Below are 24,478 nucleotides of genomic sequence, written 5' to 3'. Positions count from 1 at the left end.
GGGCCTGGGAGCATGTGCACTGGTTCACCAACCATGTAGCTTTGCAACAGTCTCGCCCACCTGATTTTGGCATCTGTTATCTTGTGAGCTACTGGGGCATACTAATAAACATAGACACAGTGCAAATATAACACCGACAGATGCCAGTGGGCTGTGGGTGGCACCAAACCTGGGACCTTAGTGCATGAATCTTTACTGCCTGAGCTAAAAGCCAGCTGGCTAGTAGCTAAGGCGGCAGAACAGACTCATTATGCTCTCTGTATGTCAGGCGTGGGCAATAAATGGCTCATGGTCCAGATGCAGTTCACTAGGTTATCCTGTGGTGGGATGCTGGTGCTTTATTTACCTGCACCGGGACGGCTGCTTGCAGCTCCTATTGGCAGCAGATCACCGTTCCCGGCTAGTGGGAGCTGTGGGAATCTGTATCCTGGTCCATACCTCTTCCTGCTGCTCCCATTGGCCGGGAATGGTGATCCCCAGCCAATGGGAGCTGTGAGTGGCCGTGCCTGCGCAGATAAATAAAGCACTAGCTTCCCACCAGGGGCTAACCCTGGTGAACTGCCTCTGGCTTATTGCCCACCCCTCCCGTAAGTGGTCTAGATGGGGTAGTGTCCTTCAACCAGGTGTTAGGTTGGCTTTATAACTCTTATAACAGTGTAACCTGCAGCCAATTCACCAAGCAGCCTCTGCTGTTCCAGTCCTTGTGCCTTTCCTGAGCAAAAGCTGTCGGTTGCTTCAGAAAGATGCTATGATTAAATGAATGCGGGATGAGAGCATCTCTGCTGCATCATGTTATGTCTTGTATGATGAGGATTAAAGATGCAGTGCATTTCAGAAGCAACACTCTAGGTGGCGCTGTAGTAGAATCATAGAATCCTATGGCTGGAAGAGTCCTCAGGAGGTTGAATCCAAGCCCTTGCGAAAAGCAGGACCAACCCCAACTAAATCATCCCAGCCAGAGGCTTTGTCAAAACCTCTAGGGATGGAGATTCCACCACCTCCCTACGGAACCCATCCCAGTGCTTCCCCACCCTCCTAGGGAAATAATGTTTCCTAATATCCAACCTAGACCTCCCCCACTGCAACTTGAGACCATTGCTCCTCTTGTCATCTGCCACCACTAAGAACAGCCTCTCTCCATCCTCTCTGGAACCTCCCTTCAGGTAGTTGAAGGTGTCTATCAAATCCCCCCTCACTCGTCTCTTTTGTGGACTAAACAAGCCCAAACCCCTCAGCCTCTCCTCATAAGTCAAGTGCTCCAGCCCCCTCATCATTTTTGTTGCCCGTCACTGGACTTTCTCCACATCCTTTCTGTAATGGTGTGTGTGTGTGTGCAGAATTGGACAGAGATGTGACACAGTACTCCAGATGTGACACAGTACTCCAGATGTGACACAGTACTCCAGATGTGGCCTCACCAGTGCCCAATAAAGTGCTTCTCTGACCATGGAAACATGGCGCTAGCTGAGACTGGGGACCGATGGGGACCGAAGGCTCCTTTCATCCCTAAAGTGACCACATGTCAGAGGCAGACTGAAGCCGCACAAGGGAAGTTTGACACTCTAGCCTCAGAATACAGGCAACCACTGAGCAGTCTCCAGGGCTGTCAGGCTGCTGGTGCCCTTCCCAAGCCTGTAAAGTCCCCGAACGGGTTCCCTTTGTGAATCACAATGTGTTATTTTAGGGACAAGATTCCAGCGCAGACATGGTGGATGCTGATTTTTTGACCCACAGAGCTATGGCTGACGGGTAGCCCTGAGCCAACAGATGGTGCACTGACCACTTGACCTAGCTTCTAAGAGGAAGCAAAGCAGTAGCCTACCAGGTTTTAAATGTGTATCAAAGCCACAGGCACTAATTTTCCAACACTCCCCTGGGGCCAGCCCAGCTGTTCCCATTAGCTGCACTTACACAATGGAAGCAACATCGTCAAATGCACTTCTGTCCCTTAGGAGCCTACGTTTGAACATTTTATCCAGGGACTTAATTTTTACACATTGGCCCTTACCCGGGAATATCCCCATCTTTGAGCGGGCCAGTCTGCCTGCTTTGGGTTGTTGAAATGAGTGCTGCTTGTTATGTGCAGCCCATGGACTACTGCTGCTGAGTTTCTTGTCTGGATTCCCTTACAGATCAATGTCCTCCAAGCCAAGAAGAAGTTTGAAATATTGGACGCGGTAAGGGCGCCGTTCGGTACCCCTTGCTCTTCCCCGGTGATTCAATGGAGGGGAGTTGAGCACCCTCTGTTTCGCCCAGGCAGATACACATCTACACGTGGCCCCAGCACTGGGGTCAAGTTTGACACAGGCAGCAAAGCTGATGTGGGCTGCAGGGTGACGGAACAATAACGCACCCAGAAAGAGACCAAACATCCCTCGGCACTCTGGAAAGGGGAGGGCTGTCAAGGGTGATAGTGACATGGGTGGAAAAGGTGCCATTATCACTATGTGGGGACTGGGTGGGGGCATATCTGCAAGCGGAATAAGATTAGAGGGAGGAGGAATGGAGAGAGAAGTGAGGGAAGAGAACGTGGTGATGTCTGCAGAGATGTGATGTCATTGAGCCTGAGGGGGGAGATATGAATGGGCTAGAAATATGCATGAGTATGTTCTGCCTAGCTACTTATAAGGCCACTATCCCCGCAGTATGGCTAGGTCTAGACTACATCCCTCTGTCGGCAGAGGGATGTAAATGAAGCTCTTCGAAAGTGCAAATCAAGCCAGGATTTAAATATTCTGTGCTTCATTTGCATAATCATGTAATAGCGCTCTTTTGAAAAAGTGCTATTTCGAAATTGAAACTGCGGCCTAGTCACGATTCTTTCAAAAATAGAAGCCTTTTTCGAAAGATCCTGTAAACCTCAAAAAATGAGGTTTACAGGATCTTTCGAAAAAGCACCCCGTTTTCGAAAGAACCGTGTTTAGATTGCGCTTTCAATTTCATAATAGTGCTTTTTCGAAAGAGCGCCATTACATGATTATGCAAATGAAGCGTGGGATATTTAAATCCCAGCTTCATTTGCACTTTCGAAGTGCTTCATTTACATCCCTCTGCCGACAAAGGGATGTAGTCTGTAGACGTAGCCTATCTGATCACTTCACAGATGGGGCAGTGTCCTCACAGCCCCTCTCGGTGGCAGGGCCGTCTTATCATTCCCATTTTACAGAGCGATCAAATGACTCATCCAGGGTTGCATAGCAACTCGGTAGCAGAGCCAGGAATAGAAACAACATCTGAGTCCTAGCCCAGTGACTGTACCACAAGAGTGTGTTATTCTGGACATGAGGGTGTAGTAATATGAGGGCCTAAAACATAAGCCCATGCAGCACAGGCCTAGTCTGAGGCTTGAGGCCTAGCTAACAATGGACAAAACATGCCTAACATAAAGCAAAGCTAAGCTGTGAGCAAGAGTCAGGTTCACTTGGCACAAACAGGCCGGAGAGAGCAAAATACTAATTGGTAATAGGACGAGGTATAGAACAGTAGTTGGTGCTAGGTACTGACTGTAAAACAGTAATTGGTACTGGGTATAAGTTGAAAGCACACGGTACCACCAGCTCATTAAAAAAGACCTTGGTACCCACTCCCCAAGGATACAGACCCAGGTTCAGGAAAGGGTCTAAAATGACAGCATGATGGATAGAGATGAGCTAATCACACCACGCGGTCCAGGGCGATGGGTGGTATCTAAGTCGCATCAGAGGGTGGCAATCTGACACACAAGGAGTGATGTGTAACTTATTTGTACCTGAATATAAAGTGGTGTCTTGGGGGGATAGTCTTTGTCCAGCTGGGGGTGGGGAGGGAGCAGTGGGAATGTCCCACTGGTTGTGCTGGGGCCACTGTTGTAAGTACATGTGTGTACTGATTCAGTACAATCTAGTGACAGCTATGACTGTACTTCACTTAACAATAAACCTGGCTGGGCAGCTTTGATCCTTATCTGATGTATGGTCTTCGGGGGCCCTCTCGGGGTCTGCTGTGGTCATTGGGGTTATGTCATTGAGCACCCACGCAAGCAGCCTTCTGGTTATCATCATCAACAGAGCCAGAGAGCTGTCTGCCCACCACGGCCGTAAATCCTGACCCTACTCTGTTAGGCTATGTCTACACTGCCCCTCGCTTGTAGAAAAACATAAGCAAATGAGGCTAAGCGTGGAATATCACTGTGCCTCATTTGCATAATTAACAAGACTTCGTTTTTGCACAAGAGGTTTTTGTGCAGAGACAGCTCCTTTTTTGCGCAAAAACCCCTCTTGCACAAAAGCCGTTCTTCCGGAAGAAAATACGGACAAATGGCTCTTGTGCAAGAGGAGGTTTTTGCGCAAAAAGGAGCCGGGTAGATGGATCCTTTTTGTGCAAAAGCCTCTTACGCAAAAACGGAGCCTCATGAATTATGCAAATGAGGTGCGGCGATATTCCACGCTTAGCCTCATTTGCATATGTTTTTCTGCAAGAGAGGGGCAGTGTAGACATAGCCTCAGTGACCTGACAACAGGGGGGTTAGCTCCTTCACCGTGAGCAGCATGGAGGAGAACTCCCCCCCCACACTAGCATCATCCCTGGTGTCACCCTACAGAAGGCAATGAAATGACAAGGGGGGTTCATTCGGCCCTGGAAAAGGAAGGGGTTGCTAGAGAGCTCCTTTAGAGAGAATTGCGTCTGCTCAGGCTGTTTTCCTAGGCTGACACTGAGGCAGATATTCTAGGGGGATGAGTGGGTGCCCGGCATAATCTCCCCTTCCCGTCCCAATGGCTCCGCTTCTGTTCTGACCATGTGCCTTGTTTCCCATGCCCAGATGCTGTCCTTCATGCACGCCCAGTACACCTTTTTCCAGCAGGGCTACAGCCTCCTCCATGAACTGGATCCCTACATGAAGAAGCTAGCCACCGAGGTGAGGGATCTGGGCTTGGTTCTGTTTGCCATTTCCCTGCGGTGATCGCTTCCCTGTCAAAGCTTTGAGCTTCAGGACAGGAATGCTCTGGAAAATGTGTTTGCCCAGAGCATGGCTAGCGTGGGGATTCGGGAGTTCAACTGGAACTAAACAAGTCGGCTGTTTCTGGGCATCTTCTGCTCGCTGGGCCAAGCAAGAGCCCTATGGTCCATCCATGGCTGTGCAGCCCTCCCAGACAGAAGGCATCCTGGGGGAGCAGGGGGTTGTATTGCATCTTTCTTGCTGAAGTTTAGGGACTGGGCTGGAGATATTCCCTCCAGATTCTTGACCAGATTCTGTCCCTACTCTCATACTGAGCCCAGTGCATGCTGGGAGGGAGCTGGGAGTTCACAGTACCTGATGCATAGAAGATGGATATGTGCCCTAGGAACAAGCCTCAGGGTATGTCTACACTACCCCGCTAGTTCGAACTAGCGGGGTAATGTATGCATACCGCACTTGCTAATGAAGCCCGGGATTTGAATTTCCCGGACTTCATTAGCATAAGCGGGGAGCCGCCATTTTTAAATCCCCGCTGCTTCGAACCCCGTGCAGCGCGGCTACACGGGGCTCGAACTAGGTAGTTCGGACTAGGGTGCCTATTCCGAACTACCGGTACACCTCAGTAACGGTAGTTCGGAATAGGAACCTAGTCCGAACTACCTAGTTCGAGCCCCGTGTAGCCGCGCTGCACGGGGTTCGAAGCAGCGGGGATTTAAAAATGGCGGCTCCCTGCTTATGCTAATGAAGCCCGGGAAATTCAAATCCCGGGCTTCATTAGCAAGTGCGGTATGCATACATTACCCCGCTAGTTCGAACTAGCGGGGTAGTGTAGACATACCCTCAGTGCCTAAGAAGCCCCCATAATCAGGGTGGTGACAATGATCCCTCTAATTTTTCCATCCATGTGCAGAATAAATTTTATGTGCACTGAGGCATGTGCAAATGTGCACCACCACTAGAAACAAAACCTAGCTGTGGGCGCCCTCCTGTTCAGCTGGGCAGCATCTGAAGTCTCCTGAGCGGCCCGCACAAGCGCCCAGCTTACAGGGAACACTGGTGACAGAGCATCATACCGTATCCTGTTCTCTGGGAGGAGGTCCCAGTGGTGGAAAGCTAACTGCTCCCCCAGCCCACAACGCTCTCCCAAATGCAGCCTCTTTGGAACCGAGGAAATGCACATCCCTCACGAGGCCATAGGCATTGGCAGGGCTGGGCATGAGCCCAGAGCAGGGGAAGCGGGAGAGGTGGCTGGGGGCACAGGAAGGAAACCATCTCCCTGAATTTTCTCTCTGGTTTTCTCCTCCATGTCTTCAGCTGGACCAGCTGGTGATTGACTCGGCGGTGGAGAAGCGGGAGATGGAGCACAAGCACGCGCTGATACAGCAGAGGGTGAGTCCCCAGGGGCTGCGGGCTAGGGTGACAGGACATGGTGTTCCGGCAGCAAGGAGAGCTGAGCGGGTAGCAGCACCTCAGCCTCCCAGAAGGGGGGCTGCGGCAAGAGAAGCTCACAATGTGAATGGAATGGCCCTGCAGCAGGGTTACCCGCCGCATGGCTTTTAACCCTCTGTCATAGCTCCTTCCCAACTCTGGTATGATAAATGCAGAAATGGGGGCCTGCAAAAGTACCCCAAAACCTTATCTTTCCAGGCTTTGGTAAAAAAACTTCCCCCCAAAATCTTAACAACCTAGATTTTGGGGATAAAAACTCTGCTGCCACCACCCAAGTAATGATAAGAAAACCAGGGGGGAGATCACTTGGGAAATCTCACCCCTAAAGTAAAATCCAGGACACAAAAATTAACCAATACAGGGTTAATAAAAGAAAAGAGAAAGACCTTTTATTATCACCACAATATTCCTGTTGCAAGCATCATGACTAGATGGAAAAGTCACAAAGTAATATACTTATGGGGGAACCATACCATAGGCCTAGAACTTAGTTAACAAAAGAGAGAAAACCCCATTTTAAATGCACAGACATCAGATCCAGTTTTCCAAACCATAAAACAATAAAACCTAATGGATTTATCTAAACTTTACCCTACTTACAGAAGAGTGAAGAGTCTATTCTTGGAGAGAGACATTCTGTCTGACTCCCTCAGTAGCTGGAGAGAAAAACTGCCCCAGAGGCAAAGGAGAGAGAAACCAAAAATTCCTTTGTCCCAGTTTGAAATTCCTGCCTGCATTCCTATTGGCCAACCCTACCTGGCTTAAGTAAGGTTAACCCCTCAGTTCCCAGGCTGCTGGCTAACCCTCATGATCATGACACCCTCTCTGCTCCCATGTTCCGGAGCTGGGTTTGGATGCAGCTGCGAGGGGATCCCTTCCCAGTGGGCACTCTTCTGCTTTACAGAATGGGAGCAATGTCTAGTGATTAGAACCAGAGGGATCATGAGTCCGGTCTCCCAGGTTCTGGGCCCACACTACCCCCGGGCAAATATTAAACCTTCCCATGCCTCAGTTTCCCCCTCTGTGTGAGGCTGCTCTACTTCTCTGGGCGGTTGTGAGGCTCCATTGGTTAATGTCTGTGACACACTTGGAGGTCCTCGAGCATAGGGGGTTATTTCCAGAGCATGTTTTTGTCATGAGGCCCCATGTGAAAACAGTGTCATGTAAGGCTGGGATATTGCAGCAATATCTGGGAACCTCGGTTTGGCTTGGAGAGCAGTTAGAGCAGACCAGTGGATTTTCCACTTGCCTTCCCTTGTCTCGATCCATTCCCTCTCTTTCCTCTTCTCCCCTCCCTGCCCTCACAAGCTGGACAAAGCATCTGGTGAGCCCCAGCGGCTGCAGCTACAGCAGCTCATCCCTCCTGAAACCTGTCAGTCTGCTCTTGCATCTGGCCAGCCGGCGCCCCCTCCACCTTTCCCCAGGAGGCAGCCACACGCCTGAGTGCCCAGGTCCGCCAGATGGTCAGCGCCCCCTTTTAACTCAGCCAGCAGATGGATGAATGGATGGAGCCATTTGTTCCCTGGGGACTGGTCCGTTTCTTCATTCACACGGAGACCACACCCCTGTGAGTTAGGTTAATGGGTTAAGTGGAGGGAGCTGAGAAAGGCGCCTCTTTTCCCCACAGAATGAATTCTTAGCTAGAGAAGAACCAGACACCCAGCCTGCTCTGTGACCAGCGATCCCTGCTGCAGCCCTCTGTGGATGAGCAGAGCAAAGCTATGTAAACGGAGGCCCGATAGGTTCAGGTGGGGGAGAGACCAAATTGCCTTTTGCAGCATGATTAGAGAGGGAATGTCTGGGGATGGGTGGATGTGTAGGCTACTGGGATGAATAAATGACCCTTCCATATAGAGCCATTAAAAATGGCCTTATTAGAGGCCCTTTCCACGCCCTCTCTGCCTGAGGATCTCCAAGGGCTTCACAAACAATGATCAGTAGCTCCTGACAAAGGCTCTCTGAGACATCGGTACTAGTCATCCAGTTCTGACACTGCGCAAATTGAAATCCGGGGAGCTGGAGCGACTCCCCCAAGATCATACACTGAGGGTGTGTCTGCGTGGCAAGCAGAAATCTGGAGCGAGTCACTGTTCTCCAGTCTTGGGCTCACACCATAGCTGTAAAAATATCTCAGTATATGTATGGGCTCAGGCTGGCACGATGTTACCACGAACTAGGTCCCTTTTAGTTCACACTAGTGGCACCTCTGAAGGGGGGTGTGTGGAAATTACTGCACGGCCCTTTGATATATGCAGCAGTTCATGCCCTCATAGTCTGAACGTGGCTGCGTAGCCAAGCCTTGAAAATCAGCCCCAAAAAGTTTATCTGAAGAATTTTGTCCCTTCCTTGTCAAATCACTTATTTGTAAATATATATATTTTCCTGCTCTGTAGGTGGTCAAAGAATATCCATCAAATAAATTAGGCCTGATTTCTTTTTCATCGTGGTTTATTCACCAACAATTTTCCCCTTGTCTGCTCATTGCTCACATGTTACAAAGGAATTGTTAATAGGCTTCCCACTTTATTGTCTCCTGCCTGGTTTATAATCACAATAATGATCATGGCCCAGGGTATGCCTGAATAAAAACCAAAAAGGACTGCTTCCCAGGCCATCAACTTTTCCAGCCCGCTACTAACCCCTGGAATATGCCCTGTGTCTTGACCATTATAATCGAAGGGAAACCTCCTTTTCAGTGAGATTTGCCTTTTCCATCAAAAGGGCAGCTGTGGGATGGGTAACCTTTTCAGTTAGAGAAGAATTTGGGGGGGAAAATTTGTGGTGCTCCAGTAGACCTTCAATTTTATGATCATTAATCTTATGCATGATCAGTTATGCAAACCATTTTCCCCAATGGAAAAGAAAACAATTAACATAACGATGAAGAATAAGTCAGCATCCTTTCATCTATTAGTGAGCCAAAGGAAAGAATGCCTATGGCTAAATTAACAGCACATGTCATACCACATAGATCCCTCTTAGATCTCTGCTGGAGCAGTGGTTCAGTACTGATGAAAAAGGAAGAGTGAATTACTGACACCACAGTCTGGCTATGTCTACATTATGTGTTTTACCGGAAGAGGCAATGCAAATGAAGTGTGGATTAACATTTTCTAACATTAACAGGTGCAGAAAGGAAATGTCTACACTGCTTGTTTTTGTGCAAAAATCTCTTCTGCAAAAACTGACCGGAAGAGATTATACAAATGAAGTGTGAGAAAATGCTAATCCGTGCTTCATTTGCAATGCCTCTTCCAGCAAAATGCATAGTGTAGAAATAGCCCCCTTGTTTTCCCTGGACACTTCTCTCAGGTGATCCCTATTTAGCTTCTAAGATATGCTAAGACCACATATTTTGAACATCTTAATAGGCAACAGGTTTAAAACAAACAAAAGGAGGAATTTCTTCACACAATTCATAGTCAACCTGTGGAACTCCCTGCCAGAGGATGTTGTGAAGGCCAGGACTTTAACAGGGTTTGAAAAAGAGCTAGATACATTCATGGAGGATAGGTCCATCAATTGCTATTAGCCAGGGTGGGCAGGGATGGTTTCCCTAGCCTCTGTCAGAAGCTGGGAATGGGCAACCGGGGAGGGATCCCTTGATGATTCCCTGTTCTGTTCATTCCCTTTGGGGCACCTGGTATTGGCCACTGTCGGTAGACAGAACACTGGGCTGGATGGACCTTTGGTCTGACCCAGTCTGGCCATTCCCATATTCTTAGTCCTATGGGGCATGGCTGCAGAAACAATCATGCCACATGTGTAACCTGTCTCCTTGTGGAATCACTCTAGGATCTTTTCATACCACAAATCGGCTATTTCCTATGGACTGTTAATGTTAAGCCTCTTGCTGAGTTGTGGGAGGGAAGTCAATGGGGTCTGCGTCACTCTCTCCTCTCTAGGGCCTACATAGGCTGCTTAGGTTGCGTTTCCTGGAGCTGAGTGAAAGGAAATGCCCAACTGAGACCCAGGCAAAGCCCAAGACTGATTTCATATTGATGAGCGAGGAAGTGGATTGACAGGCTGGGAGGGGGAGGACAGTTTGGTTGTCGAGGGCAGTTTGGTCGTCGGCCGCTGGGGAGGAGGAGGGGGATTCCTGCATTTGGCTGCCAAAGCAAAGATCAGGCTTTGCCCAGAGAGGCCTGTTGCGTTTCTCACTGACCCGGAGCAGGACTGACTTGAAGGGATGCACATGCTCCATGCGCTTGAAACGATCCGGAGCCCCACTCTACTCCCCGTTGAAGTGGTGGCCGAGGAGCTAGTGTGGAGCCCCTGGATTCGGCCAGTGAAGCCACTATCACCTCCCTGCCTTGGCCTGGCTCCTAAGTGCCATATTCTGCTCCTGCCCATCCCCCACATCCAGAGCAAGTCACTGGAGGGCAAACCCTCAGCTGGTCAAACTGGTCCAATTCTACTGGCTGCTGTGGAGCAGTCCACTGGGAATTGCAGCCGAACGAGTTCTTGACTCTGGGCTCACATCCAGGGGATTCAAAGCTAACCCCCCAGAGTTGGATAACCAGTTCCCAGGGCAGTAGGAGCGGAGGGAAGGCCTGCATGAGCAGGGAGGAGAGGCTAAACGGAGGTCTTCTCTGGCAAAAATTAAAGATCCTGCAGCAGTGTGTGTAAACGGTAAGGGATAACCCAGGTGTCTGGCCCCGACATCCCCTCCTTTTCTAGCATGGGTTTGAACATGGCCTGTTGCTGAGTGAATTCCAGTTGCTGCACTGATAGCGAGGGATGTGAACAGGTAACTGGTTCACTGAGTACCCAGTAAGCATCGCCCTTACTGGGTGATGCTTATTGGTTACTGGTTAACTGGTACCCGGGAGCAGCCCCATGCACAGCCCGCCATGGGCAGAGGGCTACTCCAGCTACATGGGGGGTGGGAGCCAGTCCTCCCCCACCCCCATGCTTGGGGCTGCTGGCTCCTGCTGTTGGCCCTCTCCCTGCCTCCTTTGCCCCCCTCTCCCCCGCATGGAGGGGCCAACAGTGGCAGCTGGCAGCCCCAAGTGCGAGGGAGGGAAGGGGCCGGCTCCCAACTCCCGTGGGGCTGAAGTAGCCCTCTGGCAGAAGCCAGTCCCCTCATGCTTGGGATCCCGCTTAATCAGTTAACTGGTAACATCCCTACTGACAGCCTCTAACTCGCCATTCAGTTCATCTGTGGAAGAGCCAATAAAATGCTGTTCTCTTGTGCTATTCCTGGACATTCAAGAGGCAGCTGCACTCCTGCCTCCTCAATTTGCAAGCCAGAACTACACACGCACGTCCCCACTGGCCCACAGTACCAGTTTTCCCAGGCACATCAGGCATTGAGATGTTACACTAGCTGACTTCAGTATGCAGCTGCTGTCTGCCAGCAGAAATACAAGATTTGGAGGGGCCCGGACATTTTGAGCTAATTCTGAGCTGGCCGGTGGCTCCTGGAAAACCTGGCTGCTAAACCTGGAGGGGTTTCGCTGGGGATTGATTTTGCACTTCATCACTTGGGAAGTGTTAAGTAATGTGCCTTTTCTTCTTTTCTCTTTCATCACCCACCGCTGACCTGTGTCCCCTCCAGACCCTCCTGCAGGTGAGTACAGCCACATTCCTGCATGTGAGAGCTTGGCTCTTCCCTTTGTGAGCTCTGTTTCTTAGAAGGAGTTGTGCTTGGCTACACTTGAACTCCCATGAACCCTGCCTGTAGATCTACACTGGCAATGGCACGGGATTCTGGCTGGATCCTTTAACGCACTCACCTGTCATCTCTGGGGAACTAAGTCCCACACTCAACTGCAACTGATTTTGGTGGTTTCATCCTAATCCCCTGTGGGTTTTCCTTCACATAACAAAACTGTCATGTAGCATACAAGAGGACTGGCAGTCTGAACCCAAGACAGGCCCAGTTCCAGAGGCTCTGTGGATTGAGACTGAAATGTGTTGACTAAGCAGTGGAAGTAGAATAGCAAGAAATTCTGCAAATGAGGATGGCTGGGCCAGATTTTTGAAAATATCCAGGTACCCAAAGATACATGAAGACACCTAGTGGGGTTTTCAATAGGTCCAAGGTGCCTAACTCCCCTGGGAACCCTAAATGCTTTCAAAAATCCCACTACACATCTGTCCCCATCTGCAGGCACCTAAGTCCTTTACAAAATTCAGACTCAAAGTGCATGGGCAGAGCCAGGCAAGGGCCAGGACCAGCAGACCAGGGAATGCTGCAGGTTGGGAATGGCAGAGCTGCGGGCCTGGAATCACAGGGGAGTTTATAACTCAGCAGTAAGGTGCATTGCCAGAGCTGCAAGGGGCCTCAGAACTGGAAGGGCGGGTGGTGGGGCTAGTCGGGTGTGAGGTATAAGGGTGGAGCTGGGTAGGCAATACTTGGAGAGCTCATACCCACGTTCCTCTTAGATCCAGCCAGTGCTCCTTTGTCCTTGGCGTGGGGCACACGGTGCAGCGGAGCAGGTTCACTAGGCGCAATGCACTGCTCCCCCTAGCTTGGGTTGCTTTTTCTCAGCACCATGGACACTTCCTCCTGTTCATTTTACCTTTGCTCACTGAGGCTATGTCTAGACTACAGGCTTCTTGCGCAAGAGAGCATCCACACTGCATGGACGCTCTCTTGAAAGAAAGCCCTGATAGGTATTCACAGAATGGCCACCAGGGCACCTGTGCTTTTTTTGATAGAGGTTTTTTGCTCAAAAAGAGGCAGTTCCACTTCCCTCACATTTTTTTGCGTGAGAGCGCTTGCGCCAAAAGGAGTTATTCCTCGTAGAAAGAGGAATAACTCTTGCGCAAAACCCCCTCCGTTCTGTCGATTTTTTTACACAAAAACTCGCTTGAGGTGTGAATGCTCCGCAAGTTTTTGCACAAAAAAATCTGCAGTCTAGATGTAGCCTGAATGTTTCCAGAGGGAAAACCAGAGGCGGTGGAGGCGTTAGCTGAAATGCAGTCCGGGGGCATACGTGTGATTCCCACCAAGAACACGCTCAGCTGTGGGATTCAGCAGCTAGGAGGCCATTGCTGAATGGACTGAATGATAAAGAGTCTTCTCCACTTCTCCACTGATCAGTTAGTCATAGCAGGTGCTGCTGCACCGTAGCTCCATCGCCTAAACCTGGTGACTTTAGCTCTATCGACACAGGACAGGAAGAGTTCTGCAAACCACCAGATGGACCAGCATGGGAGGCTGGAGCTAGCTTATCTGCTGTTTGTTTTGTTGGAGCGCAGACGTTCAATACCTGCTCCCATCCCCTTCATGCCAAGCATTAAGGGACCTGCGGCTGTCTGATGGGACCTTCTGGCTGTGTCTAGACTGGCCACTTTTTCCGGAAAATCAGCCGCTTTTCTGGAAAAACTTGCCAGCTGTCTACACTGGCTGCTTGAATTTCTGCAAAAGCACCGACGATCTCATGTAAGATTGTCAGTGCTTTTGCGGAAATACTATGCTGCTCCCGTTTGGGCAAAAGTCTTTTTTGCGAAAAACTTTTGCGCAAAAGGTCCAGTGTAGACAGCAGAGATTTGTTTTCCGCAAAAAAGCCCCGATTGCGAAAATGGCGATCGGGGCTTTTTTGCGCAAAAGCGCGTCTAGATTGGCCACGGACGCTTTTCCGCAGAAAGTGCTTTTGCGGAAAAAGCGTCCTGTCAATCTAGATGTGCTTTTCCAAAAATGCTTTTAACGGAAAACTTTTCCGTTAAAAGCATTTCCGGAAAATCATGCCAGTGTAGACGTAGCCTCTTTGATTTGGTAACCACATGTGTGCATATGTTAGAGGGGTTATGATTTTGCACCGCTGGGGCAAGATGCATGGCACCTCTCAGCTTGTTAGCCAGGAAGGACATGAGGATACAAACCCTGAGTTACATCCACTTAAACTCAGCAGTGGGATCCCTCCCTCTGCTGTAGGTGGCTGACCGTGAACGTCCACGGCTGTGCGGAGGCTGCCAGTCAGCTTGGTCCTGAACGCTTGGTCCTAGCACCTGCCAACATAGTGACCCTTGTGGTGCTCCCATGGCACGCTGACGGCAGAGCGTATGTCGGGCCATCCGCTTGGGTTGTGCCATCCATTTGGCAGCAGCCCATGCTATCTCCTGGGGGCAGACAGATGATCTATTGAGGCTTTTCTATTCTGATCCATTTAGGTCCTTTCCAGTAGGAGATGACAACAACAGTGAGGCCAAGGAATTAGGAACCTTTTCTGATGAGATTAGGTAACTGGCTTTAAAGCCAGATAATCTGCAATTGAATGGCTGAATAGCAAGGCAAAGGCGACATCCCGAGAGAGGAATCTGACAATTCGATTGAATCTGTTGCATGGTTTCCAAATTACACAAGCTTTCATTGTGAAGCTTGTTGGTGGATGGGCTGGGAGAGCTAGTCATGCTCGTCATGCCAATAACTCAGAATCGCACAAAGTGCACCCTGACAGGTGTCCTTGCGCACCAGCTATCATTGCCAAGCCAAAGACAGGACAACAGGTAGCACAAACTCCCGGGGAAAAAACCAGGCCGTGTGCAGATGTCACTTGCCCAAGGGAAAGTTTAGAAGAACTTTCTAAATCTCAGATCTAGGCATTTCAGCTGAGCCCTTCACTGTAATGGGCTGAACCAAACCCCCAGATCCAAACATGTCTCGGCTCCCAGGAAAGTTGGGAACTGGATTTAAAATGTGCAGCTCCAGCTCCTGCCTCGTTTCTGCCAGAAACCAGGTAAACCGTAGGTTTGGAGGGCTGCTGAAACTTGACTCTGAAATTGAAATGGCAAAGGTGTGAAACTCCCACACAAATCCACACCCGAGAAACTGATTTGCCTGTGTGAAATACATTCAGTTCCATGTTGTTGTGTGATGAAATCCAGCTGTGCCTGCCTTTCAATTGTGATTGGGCCAATCTGCAACTATAGATCCTGAACTTCTCCAGGCTGGATCCAGACGCCAATTCTGCTTTGTTGATTCCTAGCAGCAGTCCTGAATGCTGGGGTGTTGGAACGCCAGGTTTGGGTTTTATAATGTTAGTCCAGCCCTGCTTTGTTTTTCTTTGTAAATCACGTCAAGAGAAAAACATGCCCAGGGTAGTCATCCACTGCTCAGAACTGCTGACAAGCCACATTGCACAGTGTAGAGTCGGACCCAGAAACCACTTCACCTCTTATTTCGCCACAGCGCATGCGATGCTCTGACAGATGCGATGTGCAAGAACCACTGACGTTCAGGATAGAAGGCAGAGAGAAAGCATCTGTGCAGGGTACAGAATTCGTTGATAAGATCACACGTATCTGGGCTCTGATGCAGACTGATGTTCCTCTGCAGGGAAAAAATTGAGCCGTGCTTTCATGGTGCTTTTTTGGGGCGGGTAATGCTCTCTCAGGGGACTGTCATGCCTTATGAAATCAAAGTGCAAACACATTGGAAGACTACGGACAAGTGTTTCCTGCGTAGTAGTGTGTGCATATGCTCCCTTAGCCTAATTGCCCTCAGGAGGGAGGCAGAGGGGAGAGAAATCCATTTGTGAGCCGCCTGTCCCCTGGGGGGTTTGAACGGGAGTGATGACTTCATCGGAGAGAACGGGAGAGAGTCTCTCTAATGCACTGCATTTGCAACAAACCGTTTCATACAAAGCTGCTCTACTCACCAGACCAGCAGGGAAGGACAGAGGAACGATTCGGGGTCAGACTTGGAGAAAGCAGAGGAGCAATTGTACTAGATGGGGATCCTTATGAACAGCCTCAGCGGGGGAGCCATGTTAGTCTGTATCTGCAACCACCACAAGGAGCCCTGTGGCACCTTAGGCTACATCTACACTGCACTGTTCGAAATAAGATATGTAACTTGAGCTAAGCAAATTACGTATCTTATTTTGATCTTATTTCGAAATAACCCGCTATTCCAAAATGTCCCTGACTCCTCATGGAATGAAGTTCACAGGGATGTGAGAATAGCGAGCCTAAAATAACAGGCTTACTGTCAAGATGTGGGATAGCTATTCCAGGATACTCTGATATCCTGAAACATGTTGCAGTGTGGACGTAGCCTTAGGGCACGTCTAGACTTGCTTTCGCTTTCAAAAGAAAATATGCAAATTTGGCACGAATTTGTGGCAAAAGAGGTTCTTTCGAAAAAGAAAGTAGTCTAGACATGGTTCTTTCAAGAAAAAAACCTCTTTTTCAAAAAAACCGTGTAAACCTCATTTTTTTAGGAAGAACGGTTCTTTCGAAAAAGTTTTTTTTCTCGAAAGAACCGCGTCTAGACTACTTTCTTTTTTGAAAAAACCTCTTTCGAAAAAGCGATCGGAAGAAGATATGCAAATTCGTGCCAAATTTGCATATCTTCTTTCAAAAGTGAAAGCAAGTCTAGACGTGCCCTTAGAGACTAAGGGTATGTCTACACTACCCCGCTAGTTCGAACTAGCGGGGTAATGTAGGCATACCGCACTTGCAAATGAAGCCCGGGATTTGAATTTCCCGGGCTTCATTTGCATAAGCGGGGAGCCGCCATTTTTAAAACCCCGCTGGTTCGAACCCCGTGCAGCGCGGCTACACGGGGCTCGAACTAGGTAGTTCAGACTAGGCTTCCTATTCCGAACTACCGGTACACCTCGAAAATGGCGGCTCCCCACTTATGCAAATGAAGCCCGGGAAATTCAAATCCCGGGCTTCATTTGCAAGTGCGGTATGCCTACATTACCCTCCTAGTTCGAACTAGGAGGGTAGTGTAGACATACCCTAACAGATTTAATTGGGCATAAGCTTTTGTGGGGGAGACCCACTTTGTCAGATGCATTGGAGTGGAAATGGCAGTGGGGAGGGATCACTAGATGTACTGGTATATCAGAAGAAGGGAGTTACTGTACTTATCAATAAACAGCGCTCCTCTTTACCGTGCTTCCCTACCCACATGGCCCTGGGAAAGTTAGACAGCCACAATCGAGCTCAGAGCTGGGAGCATTTCACTTCCAGCTGCTGTAGGGTACGGGGTGCAAATCAGCCTAGTGCCCCTAAAGCCAACATAGCCACATTCCTTTACAGCAGCGGAGGATTTGGTCCAACGTCCAGAGATGGACACAAAGCAAACCATAGGTCTGAACAGCCCTGAATTCTGGACCTGCACCTGGAGGTCTATCCTGGGCCAAACCTAACCCCTGGACCAGTGGTCATTGAAGCCAGGCAGGAATTTTGTTTTCAAAGCCACCCGTGCGTGGTGAGCATATGCCCTGTTTGAAGGACCCAGCGTCTCTCTGGAGGCTATAGCTATCCGGGGGCGGGAGTAAGAAGTGTCCAGATGCCAGAGTCAGGTGAGATTAGCCTGGTCTGTATTAGGTGCGCTGCGATCCCTGTGGAGCAGATCAGGAAACAACATGGCCCAGCAAAGAGAGCGTGAGGACCGGCACTTCAGGAGAAAGGGGTTTTAGTCCCAGTTCTGCCACTCATTGCTATATCCTGAGCAAATCCCTTGGCCAGCTCAGTGCTTCAGTTTCCCTGTGTGTAGAGTGGAGACAACGATCCTCCCTTTTGTGGCGAACTCTGATTTCGCTGGTTGAAAACTGATATTGTTGGAGGAAGTTGTCAATTGTGCATGTCTTAACCTGTGTGGCTGGCTGCTATATTCGTGGGTTAGGCATGGAATCATGGGAAAATATGAGCTGAGATATTAATGCCTCTGACCACTGCAACAGTGATTGTAATAAATGTGAGATAAAGATTCCACCCCCCCTTAATACCCACTCTCCTGTTGTGTTACGAGGACCCACAACTGCCTTTTCCCTTGGAGAGACCAGGCAGGAATCTATTTTGCCCCATCACAGCATCTCCCCAAACAACATGGCCCTGGTGTTGGCAAAACCCCAGGGAGAGAGATTCCCGTTTGAAATATTGCACTTTGGGTCCTGCCCAGAGGATGACTCTTCTGATGATGCCTTGCTAATTGAATTACCCCTTGTCAGGTTTGCGATGGGGGGAATGCAGGCCACTGGGAATCCGTTTGCTAGGAGGAGCTGCTGTTTGGATTGAGGGTTGTTTGCTTGTTTGTTTTTTAAATGAAGTAAGAGAAATTCAGCCAAGGAGGAAAAAATTGAAATACAGCTGGGTTGTTTTCCTCTGCATTGTTATTCAAGTGTCCTTTTCTTATCCCTCCCTCCGCCCCTGCTGTCTTGAGAGACATCTGTCACCTTTTGTGTGTATCCCCAGTGTAGCCATCATTTCAAGCTGCCTTTGTTATCTTAACAACTGGATTCTCTGTGCTCCTTGCCTCCATCCCCAAAACTCAAATGAGTCCCATTTGCTGTTTGCTTAAACAGAAGGGACGCCAATAAAATTCGAAGGAGGTAGAGGAGGGGACCGGAATTGTTATGATTTGGAGCAAACCTTTCTAAAATCATCTGCCAATCAGGAGAAAAGAGGGGGGCAAGGTTTTAACATGGAGCTTCTGGATCATTCTGCATTTACGGAGTGCACAGCCATGTACAGGTGGGGGAAAGTAACATGGTATTTAAAGTGTGGCTGCAGAGCACGGTGATACATTATGTTACTGCTCTGGCACAGCTCTTTTGGAGACTCCTGTTCAAATTTGTCTTAAACCACAAGTGAAACGAGTTTGTTGATTTCCTGTTAGACCCAACAGCGCAGAATGATCACACTCCCTGGCTGACATTTGAAAGTTGCAGAGAGGGATATTTAGGGGGAGAAAAACAGAGGGATGTCTTTTTAAAAGCCATTGACATACATGGGTCTGGGACAGCTTTAGGGAAGGACTGACGAGAAAAGGGATAACGTTTAAACCAGTGGTGAGCACCCAGTGGTCCATCAGGGTTCTATGTGTGGCCCAAAAGACATTTTGTTCTTGTTGGCTACATGCAGGGTTGCCAGATTCTGCTGGTTTTCATCCAGGTAGGTTTTTTCCTCCTGGTGTTACTAAAGTGACACACACGTAGAGCCAGGGCCCGGGAAGTGAGGTGCATGCTGATCACACACAGCATTGATTGCGAGAGCCGTGTGCTCCCTCTGCATCCAATCAAAGTGCGGCTACTGTTCCATTGGCACCTCCCCTCGTATTCTCGGCATGCAAGCACAGTGAGCAAAGCTGCCCTGTCCCGGGAGACCATCTTGTTTCCGACAAACTTGTGGCCCAGTGAGAGGAAAGAACCCGCTCATTTGGCCCCCTCACTAGCCTAGGCTGCCCATCGCTGATTTAAGCTAATAACCAGGCATTGCCCCTCTGACATAGGAAAGCTTGGCGCCCCGGCCGTCACTTTGAAGTGATGAGCATGGCTGGCGGTAGAGGGCCATGCAGTCAGAAAGCAGAGCAGAAGTCCATTGTGCAGGCTTTGGGGTGTTTATCGGGGGCAGCATATCCCTAGTTCTACATGCCGGCAGAGCCTGCCTCCTACGATTCAGTTCCCAGTTCTGACACCGCCGAGCATTTACCCACGTCCCCTTTCCCAGCGCTGACGCCGCAGAGCCCGGCCTACGTCCCGGTTCCCCGTTCCTAATTCCTGCTTCTTAGCTGGCCCAGACACCCCTGCTGCACATACCCCTCATCCCACCCCTTGCAACTTACGGTCCTGTTCCCTTTTGGGGGGTCGTGAGTCTGGGGTCCTCATCCCCTGTGGGTCCCACGGGAGTGGGAAGGAGTGAGGCTGTGTTTTAGACAAGGCCTGGCTTTTCCTTGGCTTTTAGTGCCTCCCCCTAACTGGTTGCTTGAACTTGGCTCGAGAGAGGAGCCAAGTAGCTTTTCAGCGCCTGCTGATATATTGCACTCCCATCATGCCTAGTAACAAGTTAGCTCTTTTTAGTTGCTCCCATTATCCTACCCACAGCCCCATCTGGCCAGGCAGAAACCACGTACACACAGTGTCTTTGGCCTTTGTTCACACATAGTAGTAAGGAGATAAGAGCATCAAAAGTAAACACCAAATTTCTCTCTCAGGCTAACACACAGGCTTATCTGCTGCCAGGGGCATGGTTTGAGGGGACGCGGCAAATCACCTCCGGCCATAGCTGGAGTTAAATACATAAATATTATTAAGTAATAGCTGGTCCTCCTCTAGTGCCCTCCACGTGGGGATCTCAAACCACCCCGCAACGCCCATGTGTAGCCGGGAACAGTCAGTGACAGCTCCAGGTTACTGGCAGGGAAACTGAGGCACAGACCGTCCTGCCTGGAATACTCGGAATCTCTGGCTGAGCAAGGAACGGAGCTCGGGTCTCTTGATTCCTTCTGTGCTTTAACCGTGAGTCCATCCTCTCCCACCTCCTTGCCTTGCCGAGCCCTTCTTTCACCTCCAGCCATTTGAAGAAAATGAGACGTTCCATAGGAGCCCATTGATTCTTCTCCTAGCCTGGTACACGGCTTTGTGCATGTGGGTGGGAAGGGAGCAGTGAGTGTCAGGTCTTGCCTGATTTAGTAGCAATGGTAAATAAGACACCCGTTGGCCATATGGCACTTACATCCCGCCAATACACCCCAACCCCAGTGGAGCATGAGTGGCGTCATCCGCCAAGGAGGGCTCCGTGTTCCTTGGGAGAGAGTCCCATGTATGGGCTGGTCTCAGTAGGAAGTCGCTCCTGTCAAAAGCATGCCAATCTCTTTGAAGAGCCGCTCGGCTGAGAGGCCAAGGGGCATCAGCGGAGCATCCTCCTGTCAACTTTGCTCTGGCTTTGCTGGCTCCCCTCCAGGCCCCTCTGTCCCACGGTGACAGCTGTATGATAATTAGCCCTTGCTCTCTAAGCTGATGGATGGTGAATGAGAGGCAGGAGGAGGGGGCAGGCAGGTGGTCCCTAGAGTCTGGCACGCTTCCTTCGCGCAGCGTTCCTGCTTTGACAGGAGCGGTGCTCGCAGCCACCCAAAAAAGAGTGGGAGGGGTGGGGAGGAGAGGAGGGAAAAAAAAGACCTTGCCTTCGCTCCCATCCCACGGTGCCTCACAGAGATGCTGTTGTAGAGAGGGCTCGAGAGGAGAGGCGCGCACAGAAGCTCCGTGCTCACTCGGCTAGATCAGCAGAACTCTTTCCCTGCAACGGGCAGCATGAAGATTTTCGGCAGGCTTGAGTACCTCTTGGTAAGGCGCTTTTCAAATGGAGGGGAGTGGGGGGAGAGGCTTGGCTGGGGTAGGAAGTTCGGGGAGCACTCTCCATTTGGGAGCAAGAGAACTTTGAGGGGCATGAAGGACCAGGTCTCCCTGCTTGCTGGTGTGATAGATTAGTTAGTTCTGGATGATTATTTGCTAAGGGTGGATTTGTTGAGGTCTGCTGGTGTGACAAAGACACAGAGAATGGTCCCCATGCATCACCTCCAAGAGCAGGGCGAGCAGTTATCATTACATAATGAGAGAAACAAAAGGGCTGTAAATTGGACTTTTCCAGATCTAGCCATCAAACATGTGTTTGTGCATAGTGTATGAGAATGTGTGTATCAGGGTTTCCCCTTAGAACCTGTGTGTGCACATGGGCTCACAGTGTATATACAATCTACACGCTTAGGCATATAAGTGATCATGTATAGAAAGTGCTTGAATATTCATATGTACTAGTAGAGTATGTACTTATATTCTGTGCATATGTAAAATGTGTGTGGATTTATGCATAGGGAAATGTGTACACACACACACACACACACACACACACACACACACACACACACACACACAGAGAGAGAGAGAGAACATAGCCAAACAGGTCTCACATTGCATTTATTTTCATATAGTGTACATTATACACAGAGACACATGTGCATGTTTGTGTGTGTCCAGTAAAGTCTATATAATTGTTAAACAGAGTATAACTGAAAGCTTTGCTCATTGAGAAAGCAATTTTGCATAACACCTTTCTGTCCCCTCAGAGGCGATGCACACGCAGCCTGTACATAGACCTCCGTGTGTCTTCCATTATCCTAATTGCTATTCATCAGAAATAGCATATGCAACAGGATTTGCTAATAACCAGGGTTTATACAAAACCAGAGCTGTCTATTGCCAGCTGTGCTGTACAAAGCATGAAAGCATATTAGTTATTAGAGTCCGTTGGAGTGGGGACGAGGTAGCAGACTGAATACCAGAACGGGAGCGAGGAATGTGATGGTAGCAGAGAGCAGCACCATAATCTCCATTCGCTCATGTGGCGCCCCCTTCAGGACAAAGTTAGACCTATGTGATGGGGGTGTAAGCAAGAGTCCCCAACTATAGTAGGTAGTTTCCAGAGGCCCATGGACAGTGCTCTGTCCTTTGAAGATGACCCTCCATTGGTTACAGGGCGTGGAGGGCGTCTCCACATCTCCTGTTGCAGCTATTCACTTTATCAGGAAGTTTATTGAATTTGATCTGTCTCCTTCTCACCATGCATGGCTGGCTCCACATAAGCAACTGGACAAATGCCTCTGCCATAGCCAGTGCCAGGAGTCACTGTGGAGATAGATAAGCAGCTTCTTAAAGGACCAGCCCTTGAAAGAACCTTTGACTTTTTTTTTCAATGCCCCTGTGTACAAGATCGTGTCTGTGTGGGGTTTTTCCCCCCTTCCCACTCGCCAGTTTGAAAGTATCCACGTCTAGGCCTTTTTCACATCCCTCTCTTGGAATCTGTTACCTCATTGTCATTGCTTCATTGGCATTCAATATGCTCCCATGGAAACCATTGTGATGTCATTTCTAAAAGGCCCTCCGTTCCCAGGCAGCCTGGGGTGTAAATTCAAAGTGATGGGGCAGGGAGAAGGGGCACAGAGGGGTAGGATCGATGTGATTTATTGAAGCGGCATGAAAGGAAAGAGAACAGATGATGGAGGAAATGTGGATCTTATTTCTTGTGTCTGAGGGTGGCTTTATTTTAACATTGTGTGCTCCAAAACACAGAGGGTACCTTACTATTGCGTGGACACTTGTAGCCAGACCCAATGCATTCAGAACCCAATGCATTTGTCATTACTGAATGACACTCACTCTATATGGATGAATAACGATAAAACACATGGATGGCTAAATTAATGAGTAGCTCGCTTGTAATCAATAGATCTCAATGCATTTTACAAAAGAACTCAGAATCATCATTCTCCTTTTACATATGGAGAAACTGAGGCACAGAGCGGCAAAGTGATTTGCCCAAGGTCACCCAGCTGGCCTATGGCAGAGCCAGGCCTGGAGTCCAGCTCTCCTGGGCCTAGGCCAGTGTTCGCTGCACAAGGCCATGAGATAGATATAGTAAACCAGCATTAAAACCAAAACCAGCTTTCTTTCGGGTTCTTGCACTGCAGTGATGTTAAGGTTCTGACAAAAGGCGGCTTATTAAAATCAAGCTGAGTCTCCATCCATAACTTGTGCAGTGACGTGTAAGAGATGGCAAAGCAGCAGAGGCTGGAGAGGAAGCGAGCGTGCAATCCCCTTGTCTTGTTCCATCAAACCCTTCAGAGTGTGATTGGAAGGGAAAGCCACTCGGTTTACGAGGCAGAAAGGTGATTTTCGTCTCACTCCATCTATGGTTGGAAAGTCCAACTGGGCTTATTGCATCCATTGTAGGTCGGGGGAGATGGTGTTGTTTTTGCACATTTGCTGTGCCACACCCTGATGTTTGAACACAGTTCAAGAGCTGCGGTAGCCAAATGGGATTGGGGGCAAATGAGGACTTTTAGGGTATGTCTACACTGCACAGTTATTTCGGAATAAGCTATTCTGGAATAGTTATTCCGAAATAGCTTATTTCGAAATAGCACATCTACACTGCAGGGAAGCCTCAAAATGAGTCCGGGGCAGTCTTCTCTAATGTAGACGTGCTATCTCGATTTAGAGCCCCAGAAGAAATAACTTAGAACGGCCCTGGTGAGGGGCTATTTTGAAGTAGCAGAAGTGGAGCGTATACGCATGCCTTATTTCGAAATAGCTATTTTGGAATAGGCGTTAGTCTTCGTAGAATGAGGTTTACAGAAGTCGGAATAAGCCGACCGTTATTTTGAAATTATTTCGAAATAACGGAATTGCTGGGTAGATATTTGCTTACTGTTGACCACAGGAAATCTCATGCCCTATTGTTGTCATTCATTTTGGAAAGGAGCTGTTGATTGCTGGCTCTCAGTGTTTACACTAAGGCTGTGTCTAGACTGGCAAGTTTTTCCGCAAAATCATCTGCTTTTGTGGAAAAACTTGC

General features: G+C 49.2%; 1 protein-coding gene across 1 annotated transcript in view; it reads left to right on the top strand.

Moving 5' to 3' along the window:
- The window catches only part of ACAP3 (ArfGAP with coiled-coil, ankyrin repeat and PH domains 3), a 212,763-nt gene that overhangs the window by 143,349 nt on the left and 44,936 nt on the right, over positions 1–24,478 (top strand). The window contains exons 7-9 of the mRNA XM_075906591.1: positions 2,133–2,177; positions 4,799–4,894; positions 6,251–6,325. Of these exons, the coding sequence (XP_075762706.1) occupies positions 2,133–2,177; positions 4,799–4,894; positions 6,251–6,325 (216 nt within the window). The remainder of the gene's footprint in view (positions 1–2,132; positions 2,178–4,798; positions 4,895–6,250; positions 6,326–24,478) is intronic.

This window comes from Pelodiscus sinensis, chromosome 23, assembly GCF_049634645.1.
Source record: "Pelodiscus sinensis isolate JC-2024 chromosome 23, ASM4963464v1, whole genome shotgun sequence".
NCBI lineage: Eukaryota > Metazoa > Chordata > Testudines > Trionychidae > Pelodiscus > Pelodiscus sinensis.
Note: the sequence above shows the minus strand (reverse complement) of the source record. Positions and strands in the feature narration are given on the sequence as shown.